Here is an 18,691-nt window from a genome sequence, read left to right as displayed (position 1 = left end):
ACAGTGTAGGGGATGAAGCCAAATTTAAAAGGTAAGTTTTGTAAGAGTTATGTTCTTTGAATATGCTCAGGGTTAGAAATCCAAGAGTAGCAGGCTTATTTAAGAGTATCTGGCTAAAAGGTGAACTAGATAAGAAGTAATCAGAAATCTCCCTGGTTGAATTCCTCAGTGCATGATTAATCTGAACGCAACCAATGTCAAGGAGCACCCTGAAATATGCATTGGGTAAATTCAGAAGTAGACACGTTAAAATTTGGTAAAACAATAGTGGAATTTAAGGGGTTGGCAATTCAAGTCCTCTGTAGGTGCCAGGAAAAGCAAGAAGGTACAGATTCTAGAACTCTAGACTAGGTATGGTGCGGGTGGAAACCATCACTCCATGAAGGCAATTTTTATTTTAAAAAATTACAGAAAGAACAAAGAACTAAAAGAACTTTAATAAAATGAGCAAGTTTACATTTGTACATTTTGTGTATTTGGGACCCAATTAGATGCGAAGGATAAAGTTGCAAGGACATAGGTTTCTGTGGGAGAGCAAGCAAAAAAGCAAGGGCTGCCCCAGTTGTGTCACGGGCATCCATTCAGAGCTGGGACCCTGCAGACACCTGCCTGTGCTCCGGAGGTGAGAAGCACACGGAAGCATGCATCAGTGGGAGCGCCGCAGCTGAACTCAGCCCAGTGCAACGCAGCCCGCGTGACATTCCTACATTAATACTTGATAGGGAACAGCAGATGAGCACTTCCAAAAACCAAATGGTATTGCCCATAGAATATGAATGTAAACTGAGTTCAGTTCATGCTGCTTTAACTAGAATGGTTCCACTGAACCTCATGAGGGGAAAAAGGTCTGATGGATCTAATTGCTCTATTCAATGGCACAGTCACAAATCAGCAGGCCTGTAAGAAAGAACCATACATTTCTCTCAAAAATATGACTTGAGAAAAGGACCTTGTAGGAGTGAGAGGAAGGTTAGAGAAGAGTACAGTTTTAACATTATGAGACAATTCTTCATACTGTAATAGAATGCTGCTTGTGGTTAAGGATTTGGTAGAGATGGAAAACTCCTCAACTTTAATTCCCACTATTCTAAAGGATGACAAACATTTTAGAGTATTGATCAATGTTCAGTGAGAAAATAAAAAAGACTAGTATTGGCTGGGCGCAGTGGCTCACGCCTGTAATCCCAGCACTTTGGGAGGCCGAGGCAGGCAGATCATAGGGTCAGGAGACCGAGACCATCCTGGCCAACATGGTGAAAGCCCGTCTCTACTAAAAATACAAAAATTAGCTGGGCGTGGTGGCGGGTGCCTGTAGTCCCAGCTACTCGGGAGGCTGAGGCAGGAGAATCGCTTGAATCCAGGAGGTGGAGGTTGCAGTGAGCTGAGATTGCATCACTGCACTCCAGCCTGGGTGACAAGAGTGAGACTCCGTCTCTGTGTTAGGAATGAGAAATTGCTAGGCTTTTTCAAGATTTTACCCATTTTGTGTACAGAGAAATAGAGCTTTTAATAGTGCAATGTTGCATATACAGGTAACTTGTTCTTTGAGAAATATAAACTCAAACTCACAAGTTATCCTGATAACATATGCAGTAATATGATCATTCTACAACAGAGTCACCCACAGGTAAAACACATGACTGGGCTTTGAGCTCCCACCAATTTACACAGCATACAGTTGTGCTACAAGGAGAATTTCTTCATCATTTATTCTTTAGTTAATTGAAACATAGTCAGGAAAAAATGGTGCCAGTTCCCCCCAAACAACACATGGATGTTTTTGCTTCTTGGCCCACTTAAGAGTCCCAAAAGGACAAAAAATACATGGACCAATATTAGTTCAGGAAACATGTTTTAAAGAACAGAACAGAGAATGAGGTCTTCATCCCACCTCAGTGAGGCTTGGGCTGATGAAGAGAGGGTGTATTCGGGGTCCTCTCTTGTCATATGTACGAGCTGACGCTTGTTTCCCAAGCACGATAGTAGTGGGCAGACTGCCTTTATTGTTAGCCCCTAATAGAATCAGTCATCACAATGAAGAAATTCCGAAGAGGGCAGTGAATTGATAACAGCTTCGGCTCATCATCGATGTTATACAAAACACACGATGTTCTACAGAAACACAAAAGGAATCTCCAGCCTGTGGTGAACGAGAGGCCATTGCTGTGTGTTCAGGACACCTCAGAGCAGGCACATAAAGTGCTGGAACGTGACACAGCCTGTCTGGACGTCCTCGGGAGGGTGGGCCATCCAGAAGGCGACACCCCCGTCCAGCACATGGGCCCTTCCACCCGCTGCCGGTCCTGCTAAAGGTGGGAGGCTAAAAACGGCCTCTCCAGAAAAGAACGCTCAGTGTGTGCCGACCACGCTTCCCTTTGAATTTCTCGAGTATTCAACAGGAGGTACATTTTAACAAGAAAAAATATCCCTAACAAACAGGACAGATGACTCTCTCAACAAGAGAGCAACTAGGAACATGATACAAATTTAAATAAAAACGTTTAGTTCAACGTGTTCATCATGGAGTTTCAAATCAGCAGATGCCACAACAGGAAAGGAGCACACGGCTGGGCCCTTGCCCACCGTGGGTTTCCCGTGTCTGCAGCTTCTTCAAGGTGGGGGAGAGCAGCTTCTCTCTTGGAGTGTTCTCAGTTTCTCAATAGATCTTCACTTGCTAGGCAGCCAGAAGCATGAGTTCACCCAAGAGTGAGTGCTTGGGTACACAAGGCAGAATCTTTTGGGAGCTGAGAGGCGGAGAGGAAGTAAGAAGGAACAAAGGTACTTCTCCAGGGTCAGCCGTTTCTTAGGGCAAAGGCAGAGCCCGCGAGGTAGCCCTGGGAAACGGGCCCACGAGTGAGTGGCGTGGATGGAAAATGTGTCTCTGCAGGAGGGCAAGGCTGACCCCCATGAGGCTCTGTGCCCTCGCCACTCACCCAGGCAAGAGAGGGCTTTGTCTCCAGCCATGCCGAAGCCACGTTTCCAGTGCAAACATGAGTCTAAAGGTTGGAGTGTGGGGGTGGTGGGGGATCCCCCACCTGGGTCTGGACTGTATGAGGAAGACTCCCTTCTTTTTTCAAAGTAGACCTTTGTCTTGGATTACTATGTACCTGGACAGGTGAACTCTTGTATGTCTGTATTTTTGGGATTTTTAGGGGTTTTCCATGTACATTCATAGAGCCCGGTCAGCAGTGAGGAGTCCTTGTTGCGTGTGGACGGAAGGCTCCCTGGCACCCAGATGTCTCCCTTCGTCCTGGCTGACACAGAGCATGGTGGTCGTCTGCTCTTCACGTCCAGCAGGCTCAGAAAGAACTCGGAGTTCCCCTCGCACCCTTGGGCCAAGCTTTTCAAGTCCGAGTGCCAGGGCTGGATGAGCTGGGGTTTGTGTGTCTGCTGGCAGCACAGTGGGTGTGCACAAGACCACCATTTGGGTATCTAACAAACACTGGCTCACAAAAGGGATTTTGGCATATCTGACAAAGCTTTTTGTCTGAGAGTCGGACTGAGCTTCCTTTCAACTTCATCTGCAAAAAGAAACCAAGACTGAGAATGCTGTTATGTGTTAAGTATACTTAAAGTGGCTACGTTCTGGTTTTGCAGAGTTGACATGCATTACTCCATGGGTTATTACTATGATGAGGATTTCTTTAATAATATTATTATGATGAGGATTTCTTTAATATCAACTTCTTTTTTATTTTATTTTATTTATTTTTTTTTTGAGGCGGAGTCTTGCTCTGTCACCCAGGCTGGAGTGCAGTGGCCGGATCTCAGCTCACTGCAAGCTCCCCCTCCCGGGTTCCCGCCATTCTCCTGCCTCAGCCTCCCAAGTAGCTGGGACTACAGGTGCCCGCCACCTCGCCCGGCTAGTTTTTTGTATTTTTAGTAGAGACGGGGTTTCACTGTGTTCGCCAGGATGGTCTCAATCTCCTGACCTTGTGATCCGCCCGTCTCGGCCTCCCAAAGTGCTGGGATTACAGGCTTGAGCCACCGCGCCCGGCCAATATCAACTTCTTGAAACGAAATGCTAAAGGTGTAAATAAAATCATCCTTTGTAACTGGAGAAGTAAGAAAGCTACACAATTGCTTTTCTTATTTTTCACAAAAGTAATTACTGCTTGTCTGGCGGAGGCATTTCTACCCAAGATCCTTTCTCCAACATTCTCTGGGCTCTGCTCATTTCAAGCAAGGCCTGTTAGAAGGTCATGAATGTTAATGCTGAATGGGACCATATAATAGTGTAATTCCAGGGTTCTCTCATTTGCAAATAAGAAAAGTAAAGCACAAATAACGGATGTAGTTAAAGTCATACAGTGAATGAGCGGCATATTCCTGGCTGATCCTGGGAGACACCCTTCCGTTTCCTTAGAGGTAGCTGGTGAAACTGAGTCTTAATGCCATCGGTCCCTCTCTGATGAACAGGACTTGAGTTCTGAAAGTTATAAAGTTTTTCTACACAATTCACTTGTGTCAACAGAGGCAGGCTGGTCTACTGGCAGGATCAAGCAGCAACTTAGCGATTCATCCTACACTCCTTAGTTGCATCAGTCATTCCACAAACATGGATTAGATGCCTCCAACATGCCAAGCTTAGCCCCACAGACACTGAGATAAAGAAATGAGGTTCCTTCTCCTCAAAGAACCCAAATGCTAATCGTACAGGGTGACAATTGTGAATGCAAACACGAAGTAAAAGGTGGGTGAAAGAGAAGGTGATTACTCTGTTTAAAAGGTATGAGATGGCTTCACCCAGGGAAAAAATTACTTAGGCTAAGTTTTGACTGGGCATTTGCTGGGCACAAAGAAAAAGGTAAGAATATCTCAGGCAGTGGGTACAGCATTTGCAAAAGCAGCGAAGTATGAAATACCAAGTCACATCTGGAAGGTTGTGTGCTAAAGCCAGGACATGAGCTGGGGAGCAGAGAGAGGTGGGGAGGGATGGGTCGAAGGAGATGGGACTGCATCTTCCAGGCCAGGGGGCATCAGCAAAGGCTTCTAAATGGGAGGGGAACATGTCGGATTCCCGCTCTGGAAAGAAGACTCTGCCAGCCATGTGGAATTTAGACCCACAAGAAAGAAGTTTCCAGAAGGGGAGTACAGCGTGGGGACCAAGAATGTGGTGTTCTGAACCGGCCTGGGAGGCAGCTATGGGTGCGCCCATTGCCTGAGCATGTGACTGCTCTGTGCCTCAGTTTCCTCTCCTGTGAAATGGAGGTGCTGACAGTAGATACTGCATAACACTGTCATGATGACAAAATGCTAGCATGACATAAAATGCCTAGGTCAGTGCCTGGCACACAGCATGTGCTGGGTAAATGCCTGATATTCTGATGCTGCTCTCCTCCCCACAGCCTCTCCCACAGACTCTCTTAATCACCAGCGTCCAAAAGGGGAGAAAAATTACACTGATGTTACACCTACCAGCCCAGCCTCTGCCTCTGCTCACACAGACCTCAGTGTCTATGAGTAGGACCAGATATTGATGTGTTGTAGTCAGAGACAGAAAGAAAGAAAAACCAGCAAAGACTATTTTCTCATCAGTAAAATCTACCTTCAATGCAATGTTGACTGACCAGGAAGCAGCTCGTGAGGGCCGACACTCACCTTATCGTAGGTGTAGATTAAGTTTTCCGACCTGGCCAGGCCGAGAGCCACCTGCATGGTCCTCCTGGCATGGACGCTGTCCCTCATGGCCCCCATCAGGAATGGGCAGAGGAGCTGCACTGACCAGGTGTCAGGCAGCATCTGCAGCACCTGGGCGGCATCAAATTCGGTGGCGTGGTGGTTCAGCAGGTCCACAGCAGCCACGGCCAGCTCGTGGGCGGCCGGGCCAGCACGCAGGTAGATGGCCAGCAGCGTGTGGAAGAGGTGCTGGCGGTGGGGTGGCTCTCGGCCCTCGGAGCACCACAGGCAGTAGTCTTCGGCCGCTGCGAAGTCCCGCAGCTCATGCACCAGGATATGCAGTGCCTTCTCGTGCTCGTCCAGCTTCCCGTGCAGGATGGCGCTCTCCATGGGCAGCCCAGCTCCCCGCAGCCTCTCTGCGAGACAGAACCCACGGCTCAGCAAGAAAGGGGCCCGCGGGCCACCCACCCAGCGACTGGTCTCCTTGCTGCTCTGGGCTTCAGGAGGGGAAAAGTCTGGCTCCCTCACAATGCCAAATGCTGCCACCCAGATGACTGAGGGAAGGTTTTCTTGCATTTTCACACTGAATCCGGGTGTTAGTAAAATACAAGGCAGACTCTACTCAAAAGTATAGCTGGACCACAGAATAATTCCTTTCTCGTGTTCAGAGGATGAAGAGAACAAATGAACCACAACCTCAGAAAGGCCCAGTGGCTCAGTGAGTATCAGCCTTCCAGATCTCCAGTCACTCCATTATCACTCCTATCCTCCCAGGACAGTATCTTTTGACTAAAATAGAAGGACACTATGTCCCTAAACTCCTAACAAACACTACTTTCCCCCAAAAGGTGTGCTGAACCCCTTTATTCCCATTTTAAGTAGATTTCATTAAATGGAATATGAACTCATATTATTCAAAATCCATCTCTACATTATTCAACAAAAGATTGCCAATAATACGATTTTTTTGTTTTATTTTCACCTGCAATTAAGCTTCCAGGTCCTAAGGAAAATGACACAACCCAAAGTGCCATTCCTGACCAAGGCCCTACCCTCAGAGGGCTGTGTCTCACTGGCAAAGTCACCTTGCTTCCTACCCCATGTGTAACTTCCCACCCCATCCCGTCTAGAACTGCACCAGCCCTTATCTGCATTGCAATTAAACTCTGAGTCTCTAAGGATCAGAAGTGAGTCTCATCTGTTTTTACATCCTCAGGCGATTATAAGATCTCTTCCTACTGCAAAGAAATATTACGAGGACAACCCTTAGTTCAGGGTCAAGGCTAATAATCAAATTATAGGCATTTGAATCTTGGCTATCCCTCAGGCCTGAAGAACATGGCAGACATTGCTAGCCGTGTAGTAAAGGGCTGGCCCTACTAGGTACATCCCTTATAACACCAGACACAGAAGCTACAATAGGCAACGCCTTCATCCTCACAGTGGAAGGCCAACAAATAATTATTAAGTGGCGGCCATAGTTAAGGCCCCAGGAGAGGTGCAAAGACAGTTAAAAAAAGATCATTGTGGTGACTTACACTTCTGCATCTATCATCTCATTTATATTTGACTCCCACAGCCACCCCGAGTGGATAGGATGGGCTGGAATCGTTTTTACAACTTCCCTAGACTGACATCTCCCCAAGTCATCTAACTAAGAAAGGATACAAAATTATGTATCCTTGGATTTCCAGTGCTCCTCCCACAGTGCTGCGGGGGATACCCCCATTGCCTGAAAGCTCCCTGTGCTACCTGCAAGCCCAGACTTATACCTAATGACTGCTCATCTAGGGCCTCTTCCGGGAGGCTGCCTCTGACCCCTCCACCCCAAGGCACGGCTCGTGGGTTCCTCGGCCCTTCTAGAACTGTACCTGCCCTTATCTGCATTCCCATTAAACTGAGTCTCTGAGGACCAGGACTAAGTGTCATCCATTTTCATATCCTCAGTGCACAGTGACACACTCTATACACTCAGAAAAGCTGGCAGAACGCAAACATTGAACCACACACTTGTGGCTGGCCTGAGAGTTTTATAAGGAGATTTGTAAAGGAAAAAGGGTAAGTCAGGAGTGAGTAAAAATATTCAATAGCCGGGACACCCTGGCACTGACCAGTCAGGGACGGTGAGTGAATAGAGGTCGCATGCCGGATCGCCACGGAAGTCCTAATGTAGGTGCGGGTGCAAGCCAGGACCAGTGTTTGCTGGTCACATGAAATACCAACCCACACCTGTGTTCTGGCTCTACCGCTCATGGGCTGTGTGACCTGTGGCAAGCAGGGTAACCTCTCTGGGCTTCCGTGCACTCTTCCATAAAAATGGAGGACAAACAGGACTCACTTCACAGGGTTGTTGTGGAAACTGCGGGTCATGAGGCAGCCTCCGCGTTTCGATGTATGCCTGGCATACCTAGTCAATCCTCATTACTTGTGGATTCTGTATTGACAAAGTCATCTACTCGCTGACATTTATTTGTAACCTCCCAATCAACACTCGCAGCAACTGCAAGGTCATTTGTGACAAGCACAGAGCCTGACGCAGAGCTGAGGCCAAAGAAGGAGCGCCCTCCCTCCTTGCTTCAGTTCTCGTACTACCTACACGTTTCCTTTTCACCGGCTATTTATTGCCATACATTTTTGCATTCTGGTGCTTTTTGTTGGTGATTTCAGCACAGTGCTGAAGTGCTGCCTAGCGCTCCTAAGCTCAGGGAGGTTGTGATGTGCTGTAGGGAGACAACACATGTGTTAGATATGCTTTGTTATCAAAAATGGTATTAAAGGCCATTAAAGAAAAACACATCACTAACCCCAGTGAGTATAAATCCAGAAATTCTATGTCGAATGTGGCAAGAAACGAGTTAATTCTATCAGTTGCAAGCACCATGCTGCGCGGTGGAACTTTACACAACACAGAAACTGTGGTCTCTGTACCCCTGAGGAACGGAAACCCAAATCCCCTCCAAGACACCTGCACAACCTTCTTGCTTAGAGCTCAAGGGACCTGAGCCTTAAGCAGCCCGGGAGTGGGCTGCTGGGGGCCGTGCCTACTGTAAGCCTTGATCAGAGACTGAAGTCATCAGAGGGAACTATGACTCAGTGCTTTGACATTCAATAGACAATGACTCAGTGCTTTGACACTCAAGAGACACACAGACGTCTAAAAGCGACCAGGGCAGCGCCAACATCATCAGTCAAAGGACACTGTCCATCTAGAGGCACCAGTCCATCTTAGAGGCACAAGAAGCCTCATTTCTCCCTGCAGGGAGGCTGACTCTGTCAAAAGAGGTGCAAGGCTGAGTGTGGTGGCTCATGCCTGTAATCCCAGCACCTGAGACAGAAGCAGGAGGATCACTTGAGGCCATGAGTTTGAGACCAGCCTGGGTGACAAAGCGACAGCCTGTCTTCATTTAAAAAAATATTTTAAAAGAAGAGGCTCAAAGAACCACCCTGTGGAATCAACCAGGAGCTGTGCCAAAGCCCTCCTCTCTGCCTCCTCCCACCCCCTTGATATGAGTTTTTTCCAAAAGGAGACAATACTGAGATCATCCTCACCAAGGAGAAAGTGAACTCGGTATAAATCAGACTTCTGGAGCAGCCGCCGAAGCTTGGCCTGTGTCTCGGTGGCCTCTGCGCCCTTGCCACTGGTGGAGGCCCTCTGCTGCAGCACCTCTTCCAGGTAGAGCACAGCTAAGTGAGTGTGATACTCTTCTTTCTGCAGGAAACAGGGGGAGCCAAGCAGATAGACAGTATTTTCAAGTGGAAAGTCAAAGGTCTCCCCCGTCAGCCAGGGCTTGGAGCCTGGGGCTGCGCTGACATGAGCTGGGCAGACACTCACTCTCTGGATCGAAACCCTCTCAGAAACCATGACACTGAGATGAGGTTACCATCTCTGGGGAATAGAACAAAAAGTCACCTCTTATTTTGGGAAGTAAGGGCCACAGAATTTAGATCACTTACAAAAAGGTATAGCTCCCTTTATTTCCTTTAAGGATAATAACAAAGAAGGAAAAGAGAGGAAAAATAAAAGCTGAGAGGGGGTGAGACGGAAGGAGAAAAAAGTAAAGCTACCTATTGCTCCAGGTCTCTTTCTGCAAGCCTCAAGACCCCCATCAGACCCTCAATAAGTACGGATGGATCACACCCGGGGAACAGACATTACACAGAACCACATGCCAAAAAATTGTTCTAGTTCAATTCCGTCTCTCCAGCCCACACTCTTTAGTCTAAGTTCTGCAGTGCTCACCTGCAGTCTCTTGTCTATCACAAGATGTTCCAGATACTTCACAAGGGCTTTAGGGTATTTTTTAAGGCAATTGATAATGTCGTCTGGATTAAAACTGTTCTTCTGCTGTTCATCCAAAGGTCTCTTGGTGAAAACCTGAACTCCGACCTGAAAGAGGAGCAACAATACAGTTGCTGCGCTTCTCAAACCTACCTTTTCTTCATCTTTATTTTGGTCACTGCACATTCAAGCTTTGGATAAAATCATCACTTAAAATATGATGACATAATACATTAAACATGCACAGCTTTTTGTACGTCAATCATACCTCAATACAGTGCTTTAAAAAATATAATTATGGAGAAAAACAGCCCAGCATGAAGCACTGTCAAAGGTCAGAGGACAAAAAAATCAAGACAGAAAAACCAGCCTATATCCTGAAGCCCTCCTTACACACCGCGTGCAAATTGGAAACTGAAGAACAAAGCATTTATTGGTGACAGATTTTGACAACCCATGGAGTAACAATTTTATAACATAAAGATCATCCAAGAACGGGGATAGCCAGTTGCCGAACAGTATGTGCAAAGATATCAAAAGTGCTGAAATTTCTGTACAGTAAACTCACTTCTCTGAACATGGATTATCTACTCTGGGTTATTTATGATAGATGGTTAATCTGAGATCCGAGCCTCCAGTCCCTGAGCAAGTGTCCAGGCTGCCTTCCTGTGTCTATCAAGTGGAGGCACAGGTCCAATCCCCTGGTTCGAGGAAAGGACAGTGAGGCAGGCAGGAAAGCAGCTCTCCACTGCAACCCCCCGAGCACTTACGTGTGCAGGTTCTATCGCGTGCACGCACACACGCACCCCCCACAAGGCCAATACAGTCATATATCATGTATGATGGTATGAATTTTGGATTCTATAAGCCTGGATTTGTGTCCCAGCTCTACCAACTATAGCCTCAGTTTCCTCATGTGTAGCTAATGCGCACTGAGGGGTTGCTGTGATATTTAAGTGATGACTTTTGTCAGGGGATTGTCCACTGTGCAGTACACTGAATTCCATGTATGTTCTGCTGTTATCATCCATAAGCATTGGGAGAGGCCTAAACCTTGCAACGGCACTGAGATCCATGTTGTAGGCGTGTGTGAGCCCGGTCAGGATGTGCTCTGCAGGCGTGGGCACTGAGGCAAATAAAGATGGAGTAACAAGTATGCAAAGTGCAAGTGCCTGGCTTTTCCAGGGAAAAGCCAGGATTTCCCAGGGAAAATTCCCTGGATTTTCCAGGGAAGCCAGCACCACAGAGGATATGAGAATATATTCCAACTCAGGTTTCAGAAAGGCAGATGCAGCACTCAGAAACTCTCCATTCAGGAGCAAGGTCCTGCATCAGAAAGCTCATTTTGTCTCTCTGAGGGGAGCCATGGAAGCCTATATGTTTTTCACGATGAGAACTGACATGCCTGCTGTCTTCTTCCCAGTCACCTGTGGGGCTTTACTAAGGATACTGTCCTGAGCCAGCTACTTCCCCTCTAGCCAGCAGGTGCTTTTTCACTGTCAGTATTTCTCAGCCTCCAAGACAGGCCGAGTCTTGCTCATGGCTCCCCTCCCTCCTCCAGGCCCACCAGCTCCATGTTGGCCATGGTGGGAGCAGGAATGAGGGCAACAGGCTGCCCGGTGTGGCCCACGTCTGGGTGCTGCCTCCTCCCAAAGATCAAGTCCTGCAGGGCAACCACCTAATCCTCCTCCAGAAAACAGCAGTGTCAGACTTCTGAGGGGTCAAGGAGCAGGGTTCACAGACACATGTTCTTAAGAAGACGCTAAAAATGCAAGCTGGCTATGTGTCTTGCTTTTCTACACAAGTGACTTGCCCCAGCAAGGGGATTCTCAATGGAATGTCTCAGCAGCAAGATGCAGAACTGCCCCAGACCTAGAATCCAGAGAGCTCAAGGGACGGTATTAAAAGGGGAACAACATCAACAACAAAAAACAAGAGGAGGAGGTTGAAATGTAGCTTCCTTTTCCCCTCCTAAAATCAAAGTTTCTGGGGTCTGTTTTTACCACCTCCCCCAACCAAAAAGAATGCATTTTTATGAAGCACAAACCTCTTCACTTTTCTGTAGGACCCAATCAGCATAGGCCCACACTAGCTCTTCGTCTAAGCAGTAGGTAAGAAAATCCACGATGTACTCATACAGGTCTGAGCGTGTGGAGTCCTGGACATCGCCATTCACAATGTTCACCCACAACTGGAAAGGAATCAAAAAGAAAAAAAGAAAAAGAAAAGAAAAAAATCGTAAAGGCATGTGTCTTAGAATTAGTTGAGAAATGACATATGTTTACTTATTTGACTTTTTAATACCTTTTAAAGTAGTTGGAAAAACTGTAAATGCTTAAATTTTAGTTTAGTTTTGGAGAAACAAAGAAATGTAAAAAGACATAAGTCCAAGAAATAAAAAAAATAAAGCTCCCAGTTCCTCTTTTTTTCTCTTTCCTTCTTTCTTCCTTTTTCTTTCATTCTTCCTTCCTTCCTTCCTTTCTTCCTTCCTTCCTCCCTCCCTCTCTCTCTTTCTTTCTTTTCTTTCTTTCTCTCTTTCATTCTTTTTCTTTCTCTCTCTCTTTCTTTCTTTCTCTTTTCTTTTCTTTCTTTCTCAATAACCAAGTAAACAGAATTTATGCAGGGAGGTGAATATATTAAAAATGTATCTTCCTGAAATAAACAAAACAGTCTCTGATAACATCTTGACACAGAGAAGATTCACCTACAAGCCAGGCTCTGTTTCCATCTTCTTCGTCACAGACATTCTTGATTCTGAAGTCTCCTTTGGACTGTGATAGGCCGATGTTGTGCTTTTAAAAAAGCTTTGGTGACTCTGTCCCGAGTTCCCACTGTCTTTTGCACAGGGGGCTCAGGATAGACTCCAGTGATAAAAGCCTTTTGCTTTTTCAGCCAGAAACTTCTCTACCATGTTAAGTGAAGCTTACTTTCAGGACCCTGGAATGAGGCAGCATCACGTGGGCGTGGAAAGAATGATGGTTGCATGGGTTCCTTCTGCACTACCTGCATGGCGTGCCCCACCTACCCGCACACCACACCACCCCTCCAAGCCACAGCACAAGGAAGGAGAGAAATAGGCGTGGCATATGAATTCTGGAATTCTGATGTCAGCATATGAACACTTTTTATGATACTCGTTTCTTCAACACAGAATTCCCCAAACCAAATAATCACACATACCTTGAAATGTGCCATTTTATATAAAATTCTACCACATATGGAGATTTATCCCATATCATTTCAAGTTTGCAAATCTATCTCTCTACAGCTCTGCTAAGGTTATTACTACACTTATATAAAGCTGTAATTCTGAGAACACCAGGCTTTTGAAAATGAAAATTTTATCATTGACACCCAAATCTACTCTTGGCCATTGGGTACATGTTAATTCACCCCACCCCGTTTTTCATTGCTGCTGTTGCTCTGCTCTGCAATCAGGTTACCACAATAGTCTCACAAACCAATCCAACACTAAATACATGTTCAGCCTTGCCAGAGTCATGAGGTTGACTTGAGCTTGGTGAATATGGCTGATGCCCTTGGCCCCTCACAAAATAAAGCAAAAGGGCACATCAGGAAACAACATGGTGCAGTACAAATGCATAATGAATAATGAAGGGGAGAACGTCTCCTGAGAGTGTGAGATAAGGCTTTTCTCAAGATCAGTAGCAAGACATAAGATACAAAATGTGACAATGCTAATAAATCGATGCCATTTCGATCAGGGTGCAGGACCTCTGCTGGGCCAATGGAGCACGGTTCAGATCTCAGATCTACCATGGATGCATGGCCTTGGACAAGGGGCTGGTGTGCACCAGCTGTGGTTTTGTCACAGGTGACCCAAGGATAAGAACTTACCCAGCTCACTGGCAACACTGATCGTCACTAACAGTGGAAATGATAAATCCGACTGTCATTCACTGCCTACATTTTCTGGTAAGGGCAGTGATATACTGTGACTGTGTTTTCTGGTAAGGGCAGTGATATACTATGACTACATTTTCTGGTAAGGGCAGTGATATACTGTGACCCTGTGAGAAATCATATTTTCATTTCTTAAGTTTTCAAAAACTCAGTCTTGATAATGTTCTTCAAGGAGACGGAAAGACAAAGAGAAGAAAACTCTTGGCCAACATTCCTCCAGGAATTCACTTTCTAAAACAGAATCATTTCTGTTCTGTATAAAAGGGTGTAGATCAGGCAAAAGTGGTCTCTGTCAACTTGTGAATCTTTTTTAAAGTAACACTAAGTATTACGTACATGGTGCTGATTTTTAAATCACGTGGGAACGCTACTAGACTCACCTGAACTGCAGCCGCGTCTTGGTTATTATAATGATAGAGCAGTCCAAGTGCAAAATACCTGAAACAGGACAACGTGGTAAGTACAACCTGTGTTTCTCAGCTCCTGGAGGCGACCTTCACACAGTGACACCCCCCACTCCCAGCTCCCCATATTCTATTCAACTCGAGTTCAGGCTGGGTGCAGTGGCTCATGCCTGTAATCCCAACACTTTGGAAGGCCAAGGTGGGTGGATGGCTTGAGCCCAGGAGTTCAAGACCAGCCTGGGCAACGACATAGTGAGATCTATCTTTATTAAAATATTCAAAAAAATTAGCCAGGTGTGGGGTACACATCTGTAGTCCCTGCTACTTGGGGTGCTGAGGCAGAAGGATCACTGGAGCCCAGAAAGTTGAGGCTGCAGTGAGCCCTGATTGTGCCACTGCACTTCAGCCTGGGTGATGGAGTGAGACCCTGTCCCAAAAAATATACGTGTGTGTGTGTGTGTGTGTGTGTGTGCGTGCGCACGTGCGCGCCCATGTAGTTCAACAACAACCAACCAAAGGATTCTCATTTCTGTATATTTACTTATGATACTAAAAATATATGCTCTATCAGCTTCCAAAAAGAATCTGATTCCAGTCTAAGATGAGCTGAAAAAGTAAACTCTGGAAAAATCACATCTGGAATTGCTTTACGATGTGCTTCAAATGTTAATATAATTTCATATGTCTTTGGTCTACTACTATTAACCCATATGAGGTACTAGAAGAATATGCAGAAGCTATGCTGCCTAAGCAGTGACTGAGAAGGAGGGCAGGGGCTTCAGACATGAGGAACAGCAGGAAGGGCTAGTGTCCGGGCCTCGCAGACCACAGAGTCAGGGAGCGTCCTGGGAGAGAGTGCCCAGAGTTCAAAAACCTGGGTTTCAACTCCAGCTTCTTTGACCTTGAGCAAGTAGGTTAACTTCCCCAGCCTCTAACTCCTCACCTATAAATGGAAAAGACTGGCAATAGCACTGGCATTGCCTGGGCAGCGAGCCCTCAGCACCTTCCCGAAGTCTGCAAGGGTGCCACACTCCTGGTCCGCCTCCCCAGCAGGAAACTGGAGTAGGCTGACCAGCGAGAAGTCAGGCTTCTTCCCTCCAAGGACACACTCTCAAGATCTTGGGGCATCCACATGAATCCTTCTCTTCTCCTTAACCTTTTGGAAAGTCATGCCGACTCTACAGATCCCACCATCCCTTGTCACTGCCATGAAGTGGCAGTGTGTTTTCTGCCTCCTGAGAAAACTCACACTGATTCCACAGCATATCCGAGTGGCTGATGGAAACTGCTGAAAAGGCCAGTGCCCATGTGGAAGGCTCTGGCGTCTCAGGCACTAGCGCAGTGACCCCAGGGCCTCTGTGGGAGTTCATCCACGCTTTTGTCATTTCGAATCCTTAACAAAAATCATAGACCAAAAAAAATCGTGTTCTCTAAGTGGAGCTGAGGGATCACCCAACCCCTCTCGTTTTCAAAGATAAGAAAACGGAGGCTTAGAATGGGTAGGCTAAGTATTGGCTGCCCAGAATGGAGAGGCTGCTGGCCCCAGCCAAGCCAGGCACTATGCATTAACAGCCCACGATACATAAGACCATCTACTAACTCATGCACATAAGGAAGGCAGTTTTTTATTTTTTTGAGACAGGGTCTAGCTCTGTCCCCAGGCTGGAATGCAATGGTACAATCACTGCTCACTGAAGCTGCAACCTCCTGGGCTCAAGCGATCTTCCTGCTTCAGCCTTCTGAGTAGCTGGGGCCACAGGTGTGCACCACCACACCCAGCTAATTTCTTTTTAATTTTTAGTACAGACAAGATCTTACTATGTTGCCCAAGCTGGCCTCAAACTTCTGGGCTCAAGCAATCTGCCTGCCTCGGCTTCCCAAAATGCTAGGATTACAGGCATGAACCCCCATGTCCAGCCGAGGAAGGCAGAGTTTAAAACCATACCATGTATCAACAAGATCAAGAAGCCTCCCTTTGAATCTATTTATCTAGCTATCTATTCAATTCAGTAGTCAGTAACTAAAATGCACTGTAAATTTTACCAATAAACATGTGGCATCTCCCACAAGTGAATACGAGGCAAACTATAAAGGAAATTAAAAATAACTTCATGGCCGGGCATAGTGGCTCACCCCTGTAATCCCAGCACTTTGGGAGGGTGAGGCGAGCGGATCACCTTAAGTCAGGCGTTCTAGACCAGCCTGGCCAACATGGCGAAATCCCGTCTCTACTAAAAATACAAAAATGACCTGGGCATGGTGGCACACACCTGAAATCCCAGCTACTTGGGAGGCTGAGGCAGAAGAACTGCTTGAACCCAGGAGGTGGAGGTTGCAGTGAGCCGAGATCATGCCACTGTACTCCAGCCTGGGTGACAGAACAAGACTCCGTCTCAATAAAAAATAGTAATAAAAAAAGGAAAATAACTTCATTTACTCACAAAGCCCATTGCTAGTTCCAAATTGTACTCCAGATCATTCAAGAATGGATGTGAGAACAAATGCCCCGATGGTGGTAACAGAGAGGGCATCTGAGGAACACATGCATCTGTTGTCACTATGGTTTCGTGGCAGTCACCTACAGGTCCTTGGGAACGCCAACATCACACTGGCTAAGGCTAAGTCACTTCACGAGGATCTCCCCAGCAAAGGGCCTCAGTAAGGGTGCAGGGCAGGAAGCCCTGGTCGTATCAGGAGGGGAGCACTCACTTTTTGTGCTTCTCTAGCCAGGCAGCACTGTCTGTCAGGAGACAGAAGTTCTCAGTGACCAGGAGGTCCAGCAGGCTGTCGTGGTCAGCCTCTGCGTACAGTTTGAGCAAGGCTGTGTCAATGTCCTCCTTGTAGCCATTGGCTACCTCTGTGCTGCGGACCTCGTTCAGGTAGCTCATGAGGAAGCGTTTGCACTTGGCCATCTTCTCCTGGTCCCCCTGGGTCAGCTGGTTCAGGTCTGCGTACTCATGAAGAGGAGGGTGGGACCGGGTGAAGGAGGAGGAGGTGGGCAACAGGAAGGGGTAGAGAGAGATCAGCTCCCGGACATCAAGCTGGCCGCTTCTGCAATTACAGTGTCAAACTAAATGAAGCAAAAAGAGAGAAGAGTACACATAGGCACACAAAACAGCACTGGAGGGGAGTGCACGGTGGCACACGTTCACTGGGGGCTGGGGAGCTGGGGACAGGGTAATCACGTCGGAGTGACTGTTCTAATCTGCAAGTGAAGCAAAGCATCATCCAACTGGGGGCTGCCACCTGGCTCCAAAAAAGAACAGAAGGGACGAAGGTGAAAGACACATACACAACTGGCGTGAGAGTGGAACACCAAAATGCCTATGATGAAGAGAATACCCAGCTGAGCCTGGAAACCAAGGCAGAAAAAGCAACACCCGCGATAACACGCCATCAGCGTCTGCGGCTGTGCAAAGGCAGCATCACAGCTCTGCTGAAACCAGCATTTTCCTGGCACTAAATTACAAACAGATTTGTTGAATGGTCCTTAAAGAAGGGACTTTATAAAAACATTAACTTACAACTTCCTCACCAACATCTCACAACAGAAGACACAGAAATATTCATGTGGCCATTTCTGTGGGGACTCTCGTAGAATTTCAGAGCCTAACCAGTTCCTTTCCCATCTCCTCTTCGGAACCTGCTCGTCTTGGCTACAATCAGAACAGGAGCTGTGGATCTCAAACCTGGCCCAGTGTCAGACCCAGCTGTGGAAAACCTCCTGAGGGAACAGAAGCAGGGACCACCTCACCTCAGACACACGGAATGGTGAGGAAGGACCCACGATCCATGCTGCCTGCGATGTTCAGTGCATCCTCTTTCACCCAAGCTCTGATCAGCTTAAAGCCTCCTCTACTGGCTTCCGCCTCTGGCTGCCCTTCCTTCCGCTTCACTCAGCCTCTCCTGACTTCCCATGATTTGTACAACCCATAGGATAAATTTCAAACCTCTTAGTATGGCATTCAAAGCCCTTCCCAAACTGATCTCAAGCTACTCTACAACTTCAGCCTCAAGCATCCCTCCCACACCCCAACACTTCTACTAGACCTGCTTATTTTGCCAATTTGTACATTTCATGCCTCTCAGCCTTTGCTGTTGTTGTTCCCTTGCCTAAAGCAGTGGTTCTTGGTGAAAAGCAATTTTGCTCCCTGGGGAACATGTGGCAATGCCCGGAGACAATTTTCTCATGACTGGGGTGGGGGTGTGCTATGGCATCTAGTAGGTAGAGGGGGCTGCTGCCATTAAACACCCTGTAATGCACAAGACAGTACCCCCCTGCCCGAAGAATTATCTGGCTGAAAACGTCTACAGTGCCACAGCTGAGAATCCCTGACCTAAAGTACAATTCCTGATTTGAGAAGTTTCTGCTCATTGTTTAAGATCCGGGATGAATCCAATGAAGATTCTCCACTGGCTCATGTGAGCCCATGCAACAACGCTCCCACAGCAGAGCGGCACCTGT

The 18,691-nt window shown here is 46.9% G+C and overlaps 1 protein-coding gene across 4 annotated transcripts in view; it reads right to left on the bottom strand.

Moving 5' to 3' along the window:
- TGFBRAP1 (transforming growth factor beta receptor associated protein 1) overlaps positions 1-18,691 on the bottom strand; it is a 79,073-nt gene that overhangs the window by 12,758 nt on the left and 47,624 nt on the right. For 2 of the 4 annotated variants that reach the window (XM_033175579.1, XM_033175580.1), the window contains exons 6-12: positions 16,936-17,277; positions 14,203-14,260; positions 11,946-12,089; positions 9,860-10,006; positions 9,169-9,328; positions 5,602-6,035; positions 3,069-3,521 (exon numbers count right to left, since the gene is read on the bottom strand). In XM_033175579.1, coding sequence (XP_033031470.1) covers positions 3,345-3,521; positions 5,602-6,035; positions 9,169-9,328; positions 9,860-10,006; positions 11,946-12,089; positions 14,203-14,260; positions 16,936-17,277 — 1,462 coding nt within the window. In that variant the 3' untranslated portion in view covers positions 3,069-3,344. Of the gene's footprint in view, positions 1-376; positions 3,522-5,601; positions 6,036-9,168; positions 9,329-9,859; positions 10,007-11,945; positions 12,090-14,202; positions 14,261-16,935; positions 17,278-18,691 lie in introns of those variants that run through there. The other 2 variants (XM_033175581.1, XM_033175578.1) reach the window with 2 other exon arrangements.

This window comes from Trachypithecus francoisi, unplaced genomic scaffold (assembly GCF_009764315.1).
Source record: "Trachypithecus francoisi isolate TF-2019V2 unplaced genomic scaffold, Tfra_2.0 Lachesis_group17, whole genome shotgun sequence".
Lineage (NCBI taxonomy): Eukaryota > Metazoa > Chordata > Mammalia > Primates > Cercopithecidae > Trachypithecus > Trachypithecus francoisi.
The sequence above is the reverse complement of the archived record's forward strand: the minus strand, read 5'-3'. Positions and strand labels throughout refer to the sequence as shown.